We start from the raw sequence: 16564 nt of genomic DNA, 5'->3' as shown, positions 1-16564 counted from the left end.
GTGGCAGATGACCCATTCTGGTCTGGCTTCTTCATGACTGACCTTGAGGCACACACTCCGATTCCCAGGAAACCCACCAAGTTTCCTATGACTCTGCAGTGATATTTCGTCCTTGGCTTATTTTCCTTTTTGTTTGCTAGTGTTGGAGATGCTACATTTTAAAAAACATGACTTTTGAACGTTATCCAAAAACTTAGCTAACTTTCCATCTCTCATGAGTCAGGGATCCACTTGCGCCAGTGCCTCATCTCTTTCTGGTGCCTCTTGACGGCTAGGAGCTCAGGACAGGCAAGGGAACTAATTGTGGAATAACCCTACATTCAGGCCTCTCTGTCCTTCCAAAGGAGGGTCTGGTGGGTGTGCAGATGTGAGAAATAGGGACACCACTGGGGCCGTCTCTGATTCAGGAGTAGAAACTCCTATACACTGTTGCAGATAGAAAGTAGCATCATCCTCATGGAGGAAAAAATGGACCTCAGCGATACAAAGGCAAAAAGACAAATGTATATTGCCACAATACTTTTAATAGCAAAGGATTGGAAACAACCCCAATGTCAGTCAGGGGTGACTGGTTGAATAAACAACGGTATGTATGACTTCAAAATGGAGCATTTAATAGAACATTCTATCTGGTTCTATGGAATGATATTCAATATATTGTTACAGGAAAAAAAGCAAGACCAAGGAAAGTATGAAATAGTGTGCTATCATTTATTGTGTGTGTGTGTATCTTTTTTTTATTTAATGGAAGGGTGAAATGGAAAAAAAATTATCTAAGGCAGAAGGAGGAATAGGTAGAGGGGACTGGGTCAGAATACAGATTTTTCTGAATGTTGCTCATTTCGTGGATATGACTTTGGAGCTATGTAAATAGTTTACATAATTACAAAAAAATTAAAATGAAAAGAGCAAGGTCTAAAAATTGAAGCAAAATAAAGTGAATAACCATAACCCTGATTCACGTTTGGAACATAACCACTATTTCAAGTTATTTTAAAATGGTAATCCGACTGAACATCTCTAATGGCAAAAACCCTAAGGACAAAAAGAACTGCAAAAGAAAATCTTAACTGTTCTCAGTAATTATTTTTTATCACAGTTTGGGCATCGTTACTCTGATGGTTTAAAACAATATGTAATTATTTTGGTGATTTTTGAGAAAGAGGTTTTTAGAACTAGTGAAAAAAGAGCAGATGTAAAATCAATAAGGTTACATTAAAAATCCTGTAGTCCTGAGTCGAATTGGAAGTACCTTTATAAACTCATGTAGTTAAAAAAACAAACAAAACTCATAGTGCATTATTTCCTAGTTCTGTCCACTAACACCAAGAAACAGTGACCAAACCACTACCAATGAGCACTCCTAGCACCCAGATTTTCCCCACTAAGAGGAACCAGGGATCCCTGGGAATCACTGGACGACTTCAGGGCTGGGTCATAAAACACCCAAGATGAGCTTGAAACATCCTGTCATACAAGAGAACTACAAAATGTCAAAGACCAACTAGGGTCACGTCAAAAGGAATCAGCCAATTAACGTGATTCCCAAGAGCCGAAGATGGGATAATTTGAGTAACAGTAAAAGAAAACAACTGCAGTGGATTAAAACACACATGAAATATGTTTAAATCAAGAGTGTATGATGTACTCAAAGAAAAGAAAACAACTCTTGCTGGATAGTTTGGAAAGATGCCAGAAAACCATCTTGGAAACTGAGGAAGGGGGAAAAGTCAAGAATTTTTGCTGCCTTCCTCTAGAAATCAAACTTCAGGGTGACCAAATGAATAATTGATAGAAGTAAGTTTCTCTTTATAAAGTATGCCAGCTAACAAGAAACATCAGCACTAGAATAGTGTTTGCAACCCCTGAAGAGGTTATGGGTCTATGATAATCACGAATGGCTGCTACCACCAGAAAAGAGAGGCAACTAGAGATTATGTGGCTCCCCCCAGAAGTACCTGTCACCACCAATAAAGTAGTATTGTACAAATAAACACAACTGGACTCTGACTAAATCTCTCGATAAACTACTGATGTGTAAGAAATGGGACAGAGGAACATGTTAAAAGACACTGCAGAGACGCACCCAGCAAGACCCAGGCTGTGAGAAATTCTCCAGGATACACCATCCAGTACTGATCTCTAACAGGCCTCTGGGTGATCCCAGTATGCGCTAACCCGCTAACCGGTGAGAGCCAATGCTACATTTAAAGGAGACTCCAGAGGCGTGACCACAAATTACAGAGCATGGACCTAACTCAAACAAACAAAAACTCCTGAGCTACTCAGAAGTTTGAACAATGACTGAGTCGTTGAATGTATTAAGGAGTTATTGCCAATTTTTAAAAAAAGATTTTATTTATTTATTTGAGAGAGAGAGAGAGAGAGAGCATGAGAAGGGGGAGGGTCAGAGAGAGAAGCAGATTCCCCATGGAGTTGGGATCCTGATAGGGGACTCGATCCCTGGACTCTGGGATCATGACCTGAGCTGAAGGCAGCTGCTCAACCAACTGAGACACCCAGGCGCCCCAAATTATTGCTAATTTTTTTAAGCGTGATTGGTATGGAGGTGAAGCTTTTTCAGAAGTCCTTGTGGTTTAGAGATACACGTAGAAATGTCTAAGTGTTGAGATGATATGATGTCCAGGATCTGCTTCAGAATCATCACGGGCTGGGGTGAGAGAAGAGGTGGGGGAAGGTTGGCTGTGTGTTAGTTGTTGAAGCTGGTGGTTTGGACGTGGGAGTCACCATACTATGCTCTCCACTTCTGTACATGTTTGTAACTATGCCTGATTAACAAGTTTTACAAGCCCCCTGCCAATGATAGGAAGCTCTCTTCTTACCTGGAAAGGGGTACAACTCCTGGCTACCCTTTGTTAACTCCTCCCTCCTCTGGCATAGTGCACACTGCAGCTAGGAAAGGACAGGGGAGAAGTTGGTTTCCCCAGGGGAAAGTGAGTGGCGGAGAGAGAGCAGACATAGGGTACTGCCCATGGAGGAAGGGCCCAGGCATCATCCACAAGAGGGCGTCCCACGCCACCAGGCATTGATATTTTGGTGCTGCCACTGGGCTGGATGTCAGATTTCATCAACAGGAAGCAGTTTTGATGAAGGCATGTCTTGGTGATGTAAACCACTGGTTTAGGCTGGGCCTGCCTGGCATCCCAATTATCGTCAGACACCAGTCTAGGCAGGGCATGTGCTCTTTAGCTCCCCAAGTCACTCCTTGCCTGCTGGGAGGTGAGAGGCTTGCCCTTTGGAACCAGTCCTGCTCCCGGCAGGAAGAATGTACCACTGTAACACTGTACTTTCAGGGTCACGGCCATGCCCTTGGACTGCCCTCCCTGACCTTCTGCACAGGGGACCGGATGGCACGCGGGCTTCTAACCTGAGTCACAGCACCACTTGAAAATGCAAGGCTGTGGCTAATAGTTTGAAGATAATCTTGTAACAACCCATTAAGGCAGATTTGCAGACCCTCATTCTGTTGTTGGGAGAGACTGCAGCCGAGCTACAGGAGAAGAAACATGTCAAAAGCAGCTCTTGACTGTGTCTCACTCTTTGAAAAAAATAAAACAAGGATAGGGGATAGGTTTTTCCTGGAAACTGTCTTGGTATATGGCTTGATCACTAAACGGATGACATACTTCCTCTGGTTCCATCTCATACCAAGACAAATATAGGGAATTTTAAAATAAAATGTCTGATGAAACGTCACCTAGATTAGCATGTATTTGGATACTGAAATCTCCTCCCAGTTTATCTGGCTCTTAAGCTTTAACGTGAACAGTCTCCTCCACCCACCCCCCACCCCCGTCCCAGCCGGTGCTTGCCTTCCTCAGTCAGCTGGAAGGCACTGCCCCTTGGCTCCTACATCAGGAGTAGGAGGCCCTGCAATCAATGTAAATTCAAGCCTTTTCTTAAGCTCATCACAGCCACGGGTGGCTTTACCAATCTCCCATTTGGCCCAGCCAAGTTTCTATTGTTGGCTCAATCCCAAGGTTGCCTCCATGGTTTCTTTTTCATGCATTTATCTCAGTGGGTCCCACCTAGATCAGAAGAGAGCCAGGTATCCCTTCCTAGAAAGTCCTGAGCTAACTCACGTGCTGGGACAGGCCAGGTGGGCATGGAGGAGCAATAGACTTTATTTCCTCAGTTGTGAGACCAGGTCACGTTCTGAGATACGATTTCTTAAAGGGGAATTCATTCCAGCAGAACTTAGGTTTTAATGTTGTTTCCTTGGTCTAGAAGAATCAGGGTGGGGATTCCAGGCCCTGCCATGGCTTTCTGATGAGAAGGCTGGCCGGCGTGTCGCAGAAGGAATGCAGACAAGAGCACTGTGCTGGGCTGTGGCAGAAGAAGCACTCCCCATGCCGCACGAGCGAAGCAGGACTGGTCCTCAGCACACCAGAACCGCTTCGTAACATGGCGTGACTCTAACCATAGAGAGGCCTGACAGGCCTCTCAGACACATACCATAACACAGACATAGTCCCTCCCCCGCCGGTGTCAAACTCCCAATGCCATTCAGCCAGCATTTTGAAAAACTGCCCACTTCTCTGTAAAGACTTGAGAAAGTTAGTGCATAATCTACGGGAAGAGCTTAAAGCAGAAAAACAAAAACCAAAAAAACCATCATGGCAGCAGCGTGGGTCCCATAGCTGCCCTTCTCTGCCGCTCCCCAGAAGAGTGTGTGGCACTGCCCGAGAAGCCGGGGGACACAGGCAGGGAGGCGGGTGGGCGAGGACAAGGCAAGAGACAGCTGTCGCAGTCGGGGCCCACAGCAGGGTCTCTGAGGAAGCGAAAGGATCCCAGGTCTCTGCACCGCAGTGACCACCCTCCCCACCCCAGCTGCCTTAGAAGTCATAAGGGGACACAAAGATGGTGACCTTGGACACGTGGTTGGCTTGGAAGGAGCGGTCCAGGTATTCCGACATGTCAACATCCACCTCTAGCGTCTGAGGCCCCTCCAGGGTCTGGACCAGGATCAGCTCCCCCGTCTGCCGGTCTGAGCGCTGCATCACGAAGTGGCCCCGGCTGTTCCCGCCCACGATCCCAAAGCGCAGGCTGTTGGGTCCAGGTCGGCCGGGGGCCGAGGCCGTGGCCATGCGGAAGAGTGTGATGGGCGTCTTCAGGTTGGAGGGCAGAGAGAGGTAATGGAAGGAGATGGTCTTGGGCAAGTGGCGGCAGGGTCGACTGTCCATGGGGCAGGGGTTTCGCTCACACTGGCTGGAACGGAGAGGCCAAAAGGGAGGGAGTCAGCCTTGGGGAGACTCGGGAGGGGCTGCTCTGACCTGGCTTGTCTGCCCCACTGCCTTCCTGCAGAGGCCTCCAGGGTGACCTTTCCAGCCACAGTCCCTCAGCACAGAGGCTCAGAGGGTGGGGGGTGGCAGCTGTGGCCTGGCAAGAGATGCTCCCCTGACCCACTTCTATACGTACACATGTACACGTGTATTTATACATGCTGTTACTGGAGTTTTTACAGATAAGTAAAGCTGGGAAGATAAAGCAGGTGCCCCTTCTGCCCATGCCAAGACCTCTGTCCGTAATGGCGGCACCCCAGCAGGTAGCGGCCAACACCTTGGAATGCAGTGCTCAGTGCAAGGTGAACTTTGCAAACACCCATCACTAATTCTTAAAGAGGAAACCCTGTCTTTCCTAACCATTTGGAATCAGGATCTTGTGGAAGTGCTTCCGGTATTTCTCTACCTTCTCCAACACACAGATACAATTTAGCATATTTCGTGACTCATATAATCACAGTTATGTAGGTCGGGTATCGCATCTGTCCGATAATCATGGATGTCCCCAGAGGCTATGACGTGGAGTCCCTTCACTGAGTGACTTCGGCCACTGACTTTCTTGATGCTTCTACTCTGCCGTAGCTCAAAAAGCAATTCAGGTATCTGAGCTTGGGAAGTTAACTCATCCTAAAGGCAATGCTAAGGCTCTTGTGATCGCTTTTTCAGAAGAAAATACATGTACTTTGTGATAGTTATCATTACTCTCCTGAAAGGCCTGTCTCCCACCTTTTGAAAACAACCATCACAAACCATCAGGTGCTGACGTTACCAGAAATCAAACTTAAACCAGTGGAAAAGTCGATCAATATAATACAAAGTATACAGGGCATGCGATGTGACTGGAACCGACCAGTTAGTGGGCACGAGAGCCTGAGAAGATGATCCTCTCCCAAACCTGTAATATGTACCTGCCTCCCGGTCATGTCACCACAGTGCTCTTGCAGCCAGTGTCGCCCCACCCCCACAGCGCTGCACCTGTGTGGCTGTAATCCTATCATCCTCCGAGTCAGCAGGGGAACACCTGGAACAGGAACTCCTAGCAGGGCAGACTGGGTTTCCACCGCACAGAGCAGCAATGCATTAAATGCAACCACCAAAGGGAAATGGAAGCTCGGAGAAGCCAGACTCCAGTTCCCTGCCTTCCATATTTCCTTGGATCTGACTGTATCTTCTCCTAAGAACCTCCGAATCTGCCCCAGCCCCCCGGGAGGCCGGGGTGAGGGACGTCAGCACCGAGCCGTGAGCGGCCCCGGCTCTACTCACAACGGAGAGGTCTTCACGTAGCTCACGTTGCCACTGCCTTCGGGGCACTCTGGGCTGACGCACTGGAAGCCTCCACCGGTGTTGATGCACATGGTCCCCCGGGGACACACGAGCTGCGGGCTCACACACTCATCGACATCTGAAATAAGGGACAGCCGGGAAGAGTGAAGATCCCCTGACGTCCCTTTCTGTCACAGGACCACATGAAAAACCCAGACAGGCGCTGGAGTGTGGTGGGCTTTCTCAATACCCAGTACTTATTTTTCAAACGGGAAACCCTGTCATCGTTCACTATTTGAAATCCAGACCTTGTGGAAGGGCTGCAAAACCATGCTGGGGAGCTCCCCTCCCCAGGATCCTGTGCTTCCACGGGGTAGACAGGTGACAGAGAAGCACAGGAGAGTGACCAGTCCCAGGTCACAAAGCTTCTCTCCGAGCTGCCTCCTTCTCAGCCTCAGGGCTCTGGAGTCTTCCCTCAATGTCTATTTTCAGGCCCTTTAAGAGTCAAGTCTTCTGGAAAGCCTTTCTCCTCAGCCTCACCCCACCCTAATGCAGATGTCCTCACTCTCCTTTGAATGAAGTCTGCTGCCACCTCACCCCAGCTGAAGGCTGTTTCTTCCCAATCTGCAGAGTTTTACCCGGGCCTTCTTGAATACTTATGGGATGGAGGAAGGGAGGGATGGGTGGCTGGATAGAGGGATGGATGGATGGAGGGATGGAAGGGGGGAAGGAGGGATGGATGGTTGGGAAGATGAATGGATGGACGGAGGGATCGAGGGAGGGCTGTATGGACAGATGGAGGTGTCCTCTCCAACCCCAGGTTACCCACTCCTCTGACCTTCGCAGCAGAATCCCACTAGGACGTCACCAGGGAGCCACCTCTTCTCTCACATTCTACCTGGGCCCACGGAGCAGCCCTCTGCCTTCTCTTCTGCTCCTTCTCCCCACTGTCTGGGACCAGCCAGGCTCTCTCTCAAGCCCTGCAGCCTCCTGCGTCCGCAGCAGAGTCACTCACCCTCACAGCTCTTCCCATCAGCCAGTGTCCGGTACCCGCTGGGGCAGGCACAGCGGTAGGAGCCCGGGGTATTCACGCAGGTGTGCATGCAGAGCCGGGGGCGTCCCTCCTGCCTGTAGAGCTCGCATTCATTCACATCTGGGGAAAGAAGTGCCCAGTATGACCAGGAGCCATGTGGTGGACATCCTCCAACCCGACCCAGGTTGGCTATGCCACAGTTCCTGGAGGCAATGGCCACTGTGGCTAAGTGGCTGGGCCTGGGTGGGGGGGCTAGGCAAATCCTATTCCCAGCAGAACGCCCAGAAGAAGAACAAGCATGCTCCCCCTCCTCTGCAGCCAAGGGCCCAGAAAGCTGTGGGGAGGGCTGAGAGGTACATGGTAGATCCTAGATGGGTTCCTCTGTCTGAGGCTGAAGACTAACAGAGGACCTGTAGAGGCTGGCACATCAGGCAGGCAGCCCAGACTACCAGCCTGGACCCAGCCCCACCTGAACTGGCCTCATCTCTGGGGTTAGAGAAAGAGGGTCTCATGTCTGCTGCTGTAAAATGAGGCAGTTCCACCAGTTAGGCAATTCTCCTGTCTGGGCCCACTTGGTTTGAGCTGTTTTTCTCAGAAGGCACTTTGGTAACCAGGAGAGGTGAGCTAAAGTTGGCTGGGTCCCTAAACCTAAGTGGAGGAGGGGGGCCAGGGAATGGAGTCCTGGAGCCCCGCACAGCGCAGGGGGCCTGCCTAGCCAGCCAGAAGACTCAAGCTCCTCTCTGCCACCCGTCCCTGTGCCACTGCAGCTGGGATGGAGGGGAGGGGGTGCTCCAGGCTCTTCTAGGTGGGTGTGTGTGGTTGGCACTGCACTGTGGCTGGGTTCTGAGATGGGGGGCAGCCTGGGCACCCCCAACTGCTTTCTCCACGATCTTGATTTCTTAGGATCACCTCTGATGTCCATGTCTCAGCAACCGTTAGGGTGACGCTTACCTAGAATGCAACGTGGGCCGGGCTTTCTGAGACTTTGCCCGCCACCCCCGCCCACTCGCTGGTGCGCCGGTAGCAGGAGGGAGGCGAGTGGGAGCCCTGTCCTCTCCTGGGTCCCCCCCTGCCCCACCCCCCTCTGCCCCCGATAGAGCCCGGGGCCTACCCTGGCAGACGCTGTCGCCGGCCGGGGCGCCGCTCAGGTGGAACCCGGCCTCGCAGCTGCAGTGCTGCGTCCGCTCCACCTGCGCACAGCGCGGCGCGCGGCTGAAGGCGGAGTCGCCGGCTACGGTGTCGTCGGGGGCCGCTGCAGGGAAAAGACACCCTCAGTGCCCGGCCCTGGCGCCCTGCCGCGGGCCCTACTCTGGAGTAGGGAAGGAAAGACAAATAAATCACCAGAAACCCGGGGACGCTCAGGGCCATCCAGAGGGGCTGGAGCAGGGGGAGCGCAGCCCCAGAGCACCTTGCAGGACCCCGCAGACCGCGCGACTGCCCCCAGCCGGGCCGCGGGCGTGTTCAGTCCACATTTTCCCTTCAAAAGGCTTAACAGTGATCCCTGGAGCTTGAAACTATGGAATGTAATACACTGGGGGTGGGGGCGGGAAGGGGTATTTTTTGTTATTGTAATTTAAAATATATATTTATTTATTTGAGAGAAAGAGCCCTACAGGAGATGAGGGGCGTGGGAGAGTGAGAAGCCGACTCCCCTCTGGGCAGGGCGTCCCTTGCTGTGTTGGATCCCAGGACCCTGAGATCATGACCTGAGCCAAAGTCAGACGCTTAACTGAGTGAGCCACCCAGGCATCCCTATTGTAATTTTTATACTTTTCTAAAGTATCCAAGGTTTTTGTCTTTAAACCAGGAACATCGATTATTTTTAAAAGATTTTATATATTTAGTTGAAAGAGAGAGAGCGAACGAGCGTGTGCACACCAATGGGGACAGGGGTGGAGGGACAAGCAAACTCCCCTCTGAACGCTGAGCTGGATGTGGAGCTCAAACCCAGGACCCTGAGATCATGACCTGAGCTAAAGTCAGACACGCAACCCACTGAGCCACCCAGGTGCCCTAGGAACATTAATTTTCTAATACGAAAAAGAAATTTCAAAGTTTTCAAAGTATTTAGAGCTCTCATACGTTTAGGGGAGATGGTAGAGGAATTGGTGGCAAAAGTAATGACGCAGAAGAGGACACCCAAGGAGACACTGTGTGATTCCACCTAGGCGAGGTTCTCAGAGTAGCCAAATTCATAGAGTGGGAAAGCAGAATGGTTGTGGGGGCGGGGGGGAGGCCGGGGAAGGAGGAAATGGGGAATTACTGTTTCAAGGGCAGAGTTTCAGTTTTGCAAGATGAAAAAGTGGAGGCGGCGGACGGTTGCACAACAGTGTAAATGTACTTAATGCCTCTGGCTTGTACCCTTAAAATGGTTAGAATGGTAAATTTTATGTTATGTATATTCCACTACAATGGCAGGGGTGATAAAGGTGAATAGATTTAAAAAAGGATTCCTAGAGAGGCTCCCCCTTCGAGCTGGGCAGGCCCTGGCAGAGCTGATGGGGGACCAGGTAGGTGAGCAAGAAGCCAGGACTTGGTGGGGTTGACCGTGGAGACCATGAGGACATCATCTGGCCTCAGCTGCACCTGCTCACTCCTTGTGCCCCTGGGGTGGTTTTTGTTGTGGGGATACTTGATATGTAAAGTGCCCCCTGGACCCGAGGAGCAGATGCCTAGGTCCTGACAGCAGAAACCCTGACATGGAGGGTTTGGAACGTTCAGGGTCCAGTACCAGCTCATTTGGGTTGAAGGAGGGCCCATGTCTTGTTCCTTTCTGCTTGTAGGTAGAAGGCAAGGCAGTGGAGCTGTCAAGAAGGCCACAGAGAGGCCACAGAGAGCAGCCCCCCCTCACCGGGGGGTGGGGGGCAGCAGGGAGCTGCATTCTGAGAGAGCTCCCAGCAAGGCTGACTCAGCTGAACAGAACCAAGACAGTTCAGCAGCAGATCTCTGGGGGCAGCGGTGCAAACTTGGATTGGGGCTGGCGCAATAAGGGCAAGTACTGACAGAGCCCCTACTCTCTGCATCCTGCTGTTAACCGCCGGTCCCTCTCCCCACACGGAGATTACACAGAGAAATCCAGACAACCAGACAGGACACTCCAGGGTTTTCTGGCAAGGAAAGAGGACGTCTTTAGGATCTGACTTTTTTATATAGGAAGTTACAGCATAGTGTGGGAACCTTCACAGATTACTTATCAGACTGTCTAGCCCTCTGCGAAAACAGCCACTTTGTGCCCTCTAGACCTTCTGGCTAGGGCTGTATTGGGACTTGAGATGTGGATAATAAACTGACCACCAGGGGCGCCTGCGTGGCTCAGTCTGTTAACCATCCGCCCTTGGCCCAGGCCCTGATCTCAGGTTGGTAGGATCGAGCCCTGCATCTCCCTCTGCCCGCTCATGCTCTCTCTCTCTCTCTCAAATAAATAACAAAAATTTTAAAAAAAAAATTTTAAATAAGCTCACCACCAGTCAAATGTCTAGTTGCACAGTTCTGCGGGTACTTGGGCTTGTATCAGTAACTACTGACTTTGCAGAGTGTGATGCGAGCATTGGAAAGGAAGAGCCATTCTGCTGATCTGCAGAGAAGCTGCAGACCAAGTGAAGGTGGAACAAGGAAGCCTCTCGGGCCGAATTACCAGTCTGGGGAGCTTCCACACGGCAGCGGTGGGGGTGTGTGTGTATGTCAGTCCCTCTACCTGCATTTTCTTCCATAAAAAGCATCAAAACTCTGTTTACACAAAAGGGCCAAATTCCATCCCAGATAACTACCTCGGGGAACCAGAGGGATCAAGGGTCAAAAAGCCCTCTCTCCAGGTGGGGAACTGAGCTCCTGCCACATCTGCATTTGGTGACCCACGACCAGGGAGCTCCTCTCTCTGCAGCAGAACGTCCTCACCCAGCCCCACGGCAGCCACGTACCTGTCTGGGCCAGGTGCTGACAGCGGCTCCCAGTCCTCCCCGGAGGACACATGCATTTGTACTGGTTGACTCCTTCTACACAGGTGCCCCCATTCTGACAAGGCTGGCTGGAGCATTCGCTGATGTCTAGGAAAAGAAATCATTTCCGGATACAAATAGGTGAGTTCTGATTCTAAAACGAACCCAAACCGAAGCTGAGTTACCTTTCTCCACACGGCAGGATGACTTTGGTTTCTACTCGCTTGCTTGGCCCTTGCCACTGCCCCAAGCCGCAAGAGCTGGGAGGGGGCTGATGGCACTGAGCCACAGTCCACCCACCACTCCGCGAGCCATGGAGCCTCTGGCACACACTGTGCTCTCACCTGGAGCTCTGCCTGCAGGAGCTGGCCTGTCATCCAGCCATGCTCCCCTGGAGGCCCCATTCCCTAATTTATAGGGTAGGCTGCCCCATGTGCCCACAATTTCTTTGAATCAAATCAGACTGTCCCCCCCACAACTCTGCCCTTAGCAGCCGGCACCCAGGAAGAACACCTTTTTATTTTTTTAAAAAAGATTTTATTTATTTCTTTAGAGTACAGCTTGGGGAGGGGCAGAGAGAACGGAAGAGAGAGAATCCCCAAAGGACTCCACGCCCAGGGCAGAGCCCAATGTGGGGCTTGCTCCTAAGACCCTGAGGTCATGACTGGACCTGATATCAAGAGTTGGACCTAAACCGACTGAGCCACCCGGGCACTCCAGGAGGAACACCTTTTGAATAAGAACCCAATTTAGGGGAGCTATAAGAAGGAGAGATGATGGTCCATCACAGTTTCCAGAGAAAGGGAAAATGAAGTCTCTCCAAGTTCCTACCCAGTAGCCCTCCCGTGCTCATTTCCTGCGTACCCAAGGAAGTCTTTCTTTTGACTCTCAGACACTTCAGAATGGTGGAAAAGGGAAATGGTCCTTGCTCGTACACGTGGCAGTCCTGTGGGAAAGCTATATATAGAAAGAGATTATATATTTAAAAATTTAATAGGTTTCTCTCTGTGTGGTAGGATTACAGGCAATTTTTCTTTATTTACACGTTTTTGTACTCTTCTGTTTTTCTGCAACGGAATTTTTCCACAATAAATTTTCTAAGAGAAAAAAAATTTTTTTAAACCCTCAGGCCACATCTGCTTGTTATGAATCCTTAAGCTTTTTTTTCCCCCAAGCCCAGCCTTAATGCACAGAGCACAGGCCCTTTCTACCAAAGAGAGAAGCCTGTCGGTTCACTGACTTGACCACAGCATCTCGGGAAAGGAAGCCGGAAACCTCTCCTTGCTGGCATAGGAGCATCCTTTCCTGCTGTATCTATCACGAGGAAGAAAGGTGCTTTGCTTCTGATGAGAACAGCAGCCTTGCTGTGGGTGGGTTGGCAGGGACTTCGGCGTCCTCAGCGCCGGGATGCTATATAGACTGTTGTATGGTTTCTGTTAGTCATGAAAGGACCCAGACCGTCCAAATGCTGCTTATCCCTGGGGAAGGAGCCTTTTCAGCTTCTCAGTAACCTCAGCCTGGTTGTGCTCTCCCCATCTGTTCTGTTCTCAGATGACCGGTTTCCAGGAATGTGTCTGGAATGACACCGTACCCAAATGCCACGGACCGTGGAATTCCTGTTTCTGCCCATTGTCCAGCCCCAGCATCGCTCACCTGCAGAGTCTGAGAGTGGGCAGACCACGAGGCCATGACGTGGTGAGCCGAGAGCCAAAGAGGTTGAACACAAGTAGCTTTCAGTCTGGCCTCAGTGGGAGCGGCACCATTGTCTCTCCTGTCTGGGCTTCCAGTGGAAGGGACTGGGCCTGGCTCTATGGGGGGTGGGGGTGGGTGGGAAGGGGGGTTTTGGGGGGGGGTGTCACTTGCTCAACAGAGAAATGCACAGGTGCCCCAGGACCTTGGGCTCTGTCTTCCTGACTGGACCTTGTTGCCCAAGATTTTCGTCTCTAGACAGGCTCCCCACAGACTCTTATCTTGGTGCCCAGTGAGAGGCAGCCATTCCATGGCCCGACGCGCAGTCCTGGTGCCCTGAGTCCTGACTGAAGTCCAGTTGTCACCCTCACATCTGTCCCAGACTGTGAGATTTAGCTAAGTGTGGGGTGACTTCAGAGCTGTAAAGAGGGCGGAGGATGAGAAGAGGCTGCCGAACTGAAATCATGGCCATGATTCTGTTTTAATCCGCTGTTCAGTGAGCGCTGACTGTCTCCCGGGAGCTGAGCTGCGTGTTTCACATGGACAATCTGCTTTTTTTTCCCTTTTAGTTCTAATCCTTTCCTGCGTTCTGTCATCTCGTTTCAGATTTTCCATTTCTCCAATCACCTCATCGCTGAGGCTTTCTAATTTTTATTTATGCTGTCCTTTCATAGTTTTTATCTTTTCCAAATTTCTTTCTGCTTGTTTGGAAATATTAGGTAATAGTTTTTCATCTGGTTCATGGTCATTTTCTGGCATTTCCTCATTGTCTGTAGAGACTTTTTATTCTTTTTTTTTCTTATAATAGTTTGTACGGGATTTGACAGAAGTCCCTTTCTGTTCCTCCCATTTAGGGGAAACAGGTTTTCCTCGATGGCCGGTCCAGCTTCCTGACGTGGCTGTTTTTAGTCCGGCTCAGGATTTCCCCGCATCAGCCCCCTTTGTGCTCCTCTCCTGCTTTCCCCTGGGCTGTCTCTTGCACTTGCACCAAATTTCTTCCCTGGGCTCCATTTGGATCTTCCTCCCATTATAATCTCCTCAATACCGGACTTTGTCCTGGAAAGTCTCAAGAGTTCCTAGGGGCCGGGAGCATGCGCTCCAGCAACTGAGACTTCCTGTTGAAAACTGTGGCCCGCCCTTGAGAAAACTGGCCCAAGGAAAGCCAGAACTGGAGCGGATCCTAATAAGATGATTAGATTTCAAAGAAAAAGAAAAAAAAAAAAAATCCTTTGGGCATCCGGGCAAAAAGACCGAGATCCTGATGATGGCAACAGCAGGATCAGCTGCGACAGAAGACATGGAGACATACTTCACATACTCAGGGAAAAAAGATGTGAGGCAGACAGTTGGTGTCCAACCAAACTGGCGTCGGTGGGGAGGTGGCCCATTTTCTGAAAGGGCAGGAACTCAGGGAATTGCTCCCAGTCCCTCTGGAGGAATAGGCTGGAGAGATGTTCATATGGGGACAGCAGTAGTCTCCCCCGCGGCATCACAAGGAGGGCTTCCTGGCAGCGGTGTCTACCGCCATCTGGCCCAAACAAAACAAAAATCTCCCTTGGATCTGATCAAGGCTCTGGAGTTACCTACCAGTTTATAAGAAATTCAGAGACCAGAAAGGTCTAAACTTCCAGTTATATGATAAGTAAGTACTGGGGACATGGCGTGCAGCATGGGGACTGTGGCTAACACTGATGGGTTGGTATCTAGGGAAGCTGTTAAGAGAGTAGATCCTCAGAGTTCTCGTCACCGAGGAAAAACCATTTCCCTTCTTTTTCTTTTGGTACGTCTGTGTGAGAGGATGGACGTGAACTAAACTTGGCCTAGTCATCATTTCACAATAAACGGAGGTCAGGTCATTATGCTGCACACTTTAAACTTAACACAGTGCTGGATGTCATTTACATGTCAGTGAAACTGGAAGAAAAAGAAAGAAAGAGATCAGAAGATCACAGTCAGTGACCTCTCAGGGATGCGGTTGGCAAAATTATGGCTGTGGGAAACAAACCATTTTCTTCAATAAATAAACCGCAAAGGATTGAGGTGGGGTGGTGGGAGGAAGGATGAGGAGGAGGAGACTGTATAGATTTTTATAAAAAAGGCATAAGAGACTGGCACTTGGGTGGCTTGATCCGTTAAGCCTCTGACTCAATTTTGGCTCAGGTCGTGATCTCAGGGTTGTGGGATCAAGCCCTGAGTCTGGGTCTGTGTTGGGCATGGAACCTGCTTAAGAGTCTCTCTTTCCCTCTGCCCCTTCTCCCCTAATAGAAATAAAATTAAAAATTAAAAAACACAAACTAGGGGCACATGGGTGGCTCAGTTGGTTAAGTGTTTGCCTTCGGCTCAGGTCATGATCTCAGGGTCCTGGGACTGAAACCCAAATCAGGATCTCTGCTCAGTGGGAAGCCTGCTTCTTCCTCTCCTACTCCCTCTGCTTGTGTTCCCTCTCTTGCCATGTCTCTCTCTGTCAAACAAATAAATAAAATCTTAAAAAAAAAAAACCCACAAACTTAAAAAAAATAAAATGGTGTAAGAGACATGTCAGCCAATTGTAAGTGTGACACTTGCTTGGATCCTGGTTTAATATTTTATTTATTTATTTGACACAGAGAGAGAGATCACAGGTAGGCAGAGAGATAGGCAGAGAGAGAGAGAGAGAGAGAGAGGAGGAAGCAGGGTCTCCACTGAGCAGAGAGCCCAATGCAGGGCTTGATCCCAGGACCCTGGGATCATGACCGGAGCCAAAGGCAGAGGCTTTAACCCACTGAGCCACCCAGGCGCCCCCTTGGATCCTGGTTTAAGTGAAGTGTTAAAACCATGTGAAACAGCTGGAGGAATTTATACCCTGACTAGATATATAGATAATAAGGAATTTGTTATATTTGAGTATGTGAGGATCGTTATACTCCTCTACTTTTGTGCATTTGAAATTGTCCATAGTGAACAGTGTATTAAGATTGCTTGTCTTGGCATTATTTATGATGGCGAAAACCTGGACACAACAAAGGGATAGTTCAATAAAATGTAGCCTTGGGGACACTCAGGTGGCTCAGTCGGTTAAGCGTCTGTCTTCGGCTCAGGTCGTGAACCCAGGGTCCTGGGATCGAGTCCCAAATCGGGCTCCTTGTTCAGCAGGGAGCTTGCTTCTCCCTCTCTCTCTGCCCCTCCCCACCCCAGTTGTGCACACACTCTCTCTCTCTAATAAATAAAATCTTTTTTTAAAAAGTGTAGAATAGCTCTTAGGAGCACGTGCTTCATAATCATTAAAGGTTATGCTTAGAAGGAAGCGTTAATGAAGATTTCCTTGTGGTAAGATCTATACACGGATGCCCAGAGAGAAGTCT

The 16564-nt window shown here is 50.0% G+C and overlaps 1 protein-coding gene across 1 annotated transcript in view; it reads right to left on the bottom strand.

Annotated features, from left to right (window-relative positions):
* Positions 1–2486: 2486 nt before the first annotated feature.
* Positions 2487–16564, bottom strand: part of FBLN7 (fibulin 7) — a 47626-nt gene continuing 33548 nt past the window's right edge. The window contains exons 4-8 of the mRNA XM_047747160.1: positions 11517–11642; positions 8711–8851; positions 7582–7719; positions 6567–6705; positions 2487–5229 (exon numbers count right to left, since the gene is read on the bottom strand). Coding sequence (XP_047603116.1) covers positions 4857–5229; positions 6567–6705; positions 7582–7719; positions 8711–8851; positions 11517–11642 — 917 coding nt within the window. The 3' untranslated portion in view covers positions 2487–4856. The remainder of the gene's footprint in view (positions 5230–6566; positions 6706–7581; positions 7720–8710; positions 8852–11516; positions 11643–16564) is intronic.

Source organism: Lutra lutra, chromosome 9 (assembly GCF_902655055.1).
Source record: "Lutra lutra chromosome 9, mLutLut1.2, whole genome shotgun sequence".
Classification (NCBI taxonomy): domain Eukaryota; kingdom Metazoa; phylum Chordata; class Mammalia; order Carnivora; family Mustelidae; genus Lutra; species Lutra lutra.
This window is presented reverse-complemented; position numbering and strand designations above follow the sequence as displayed.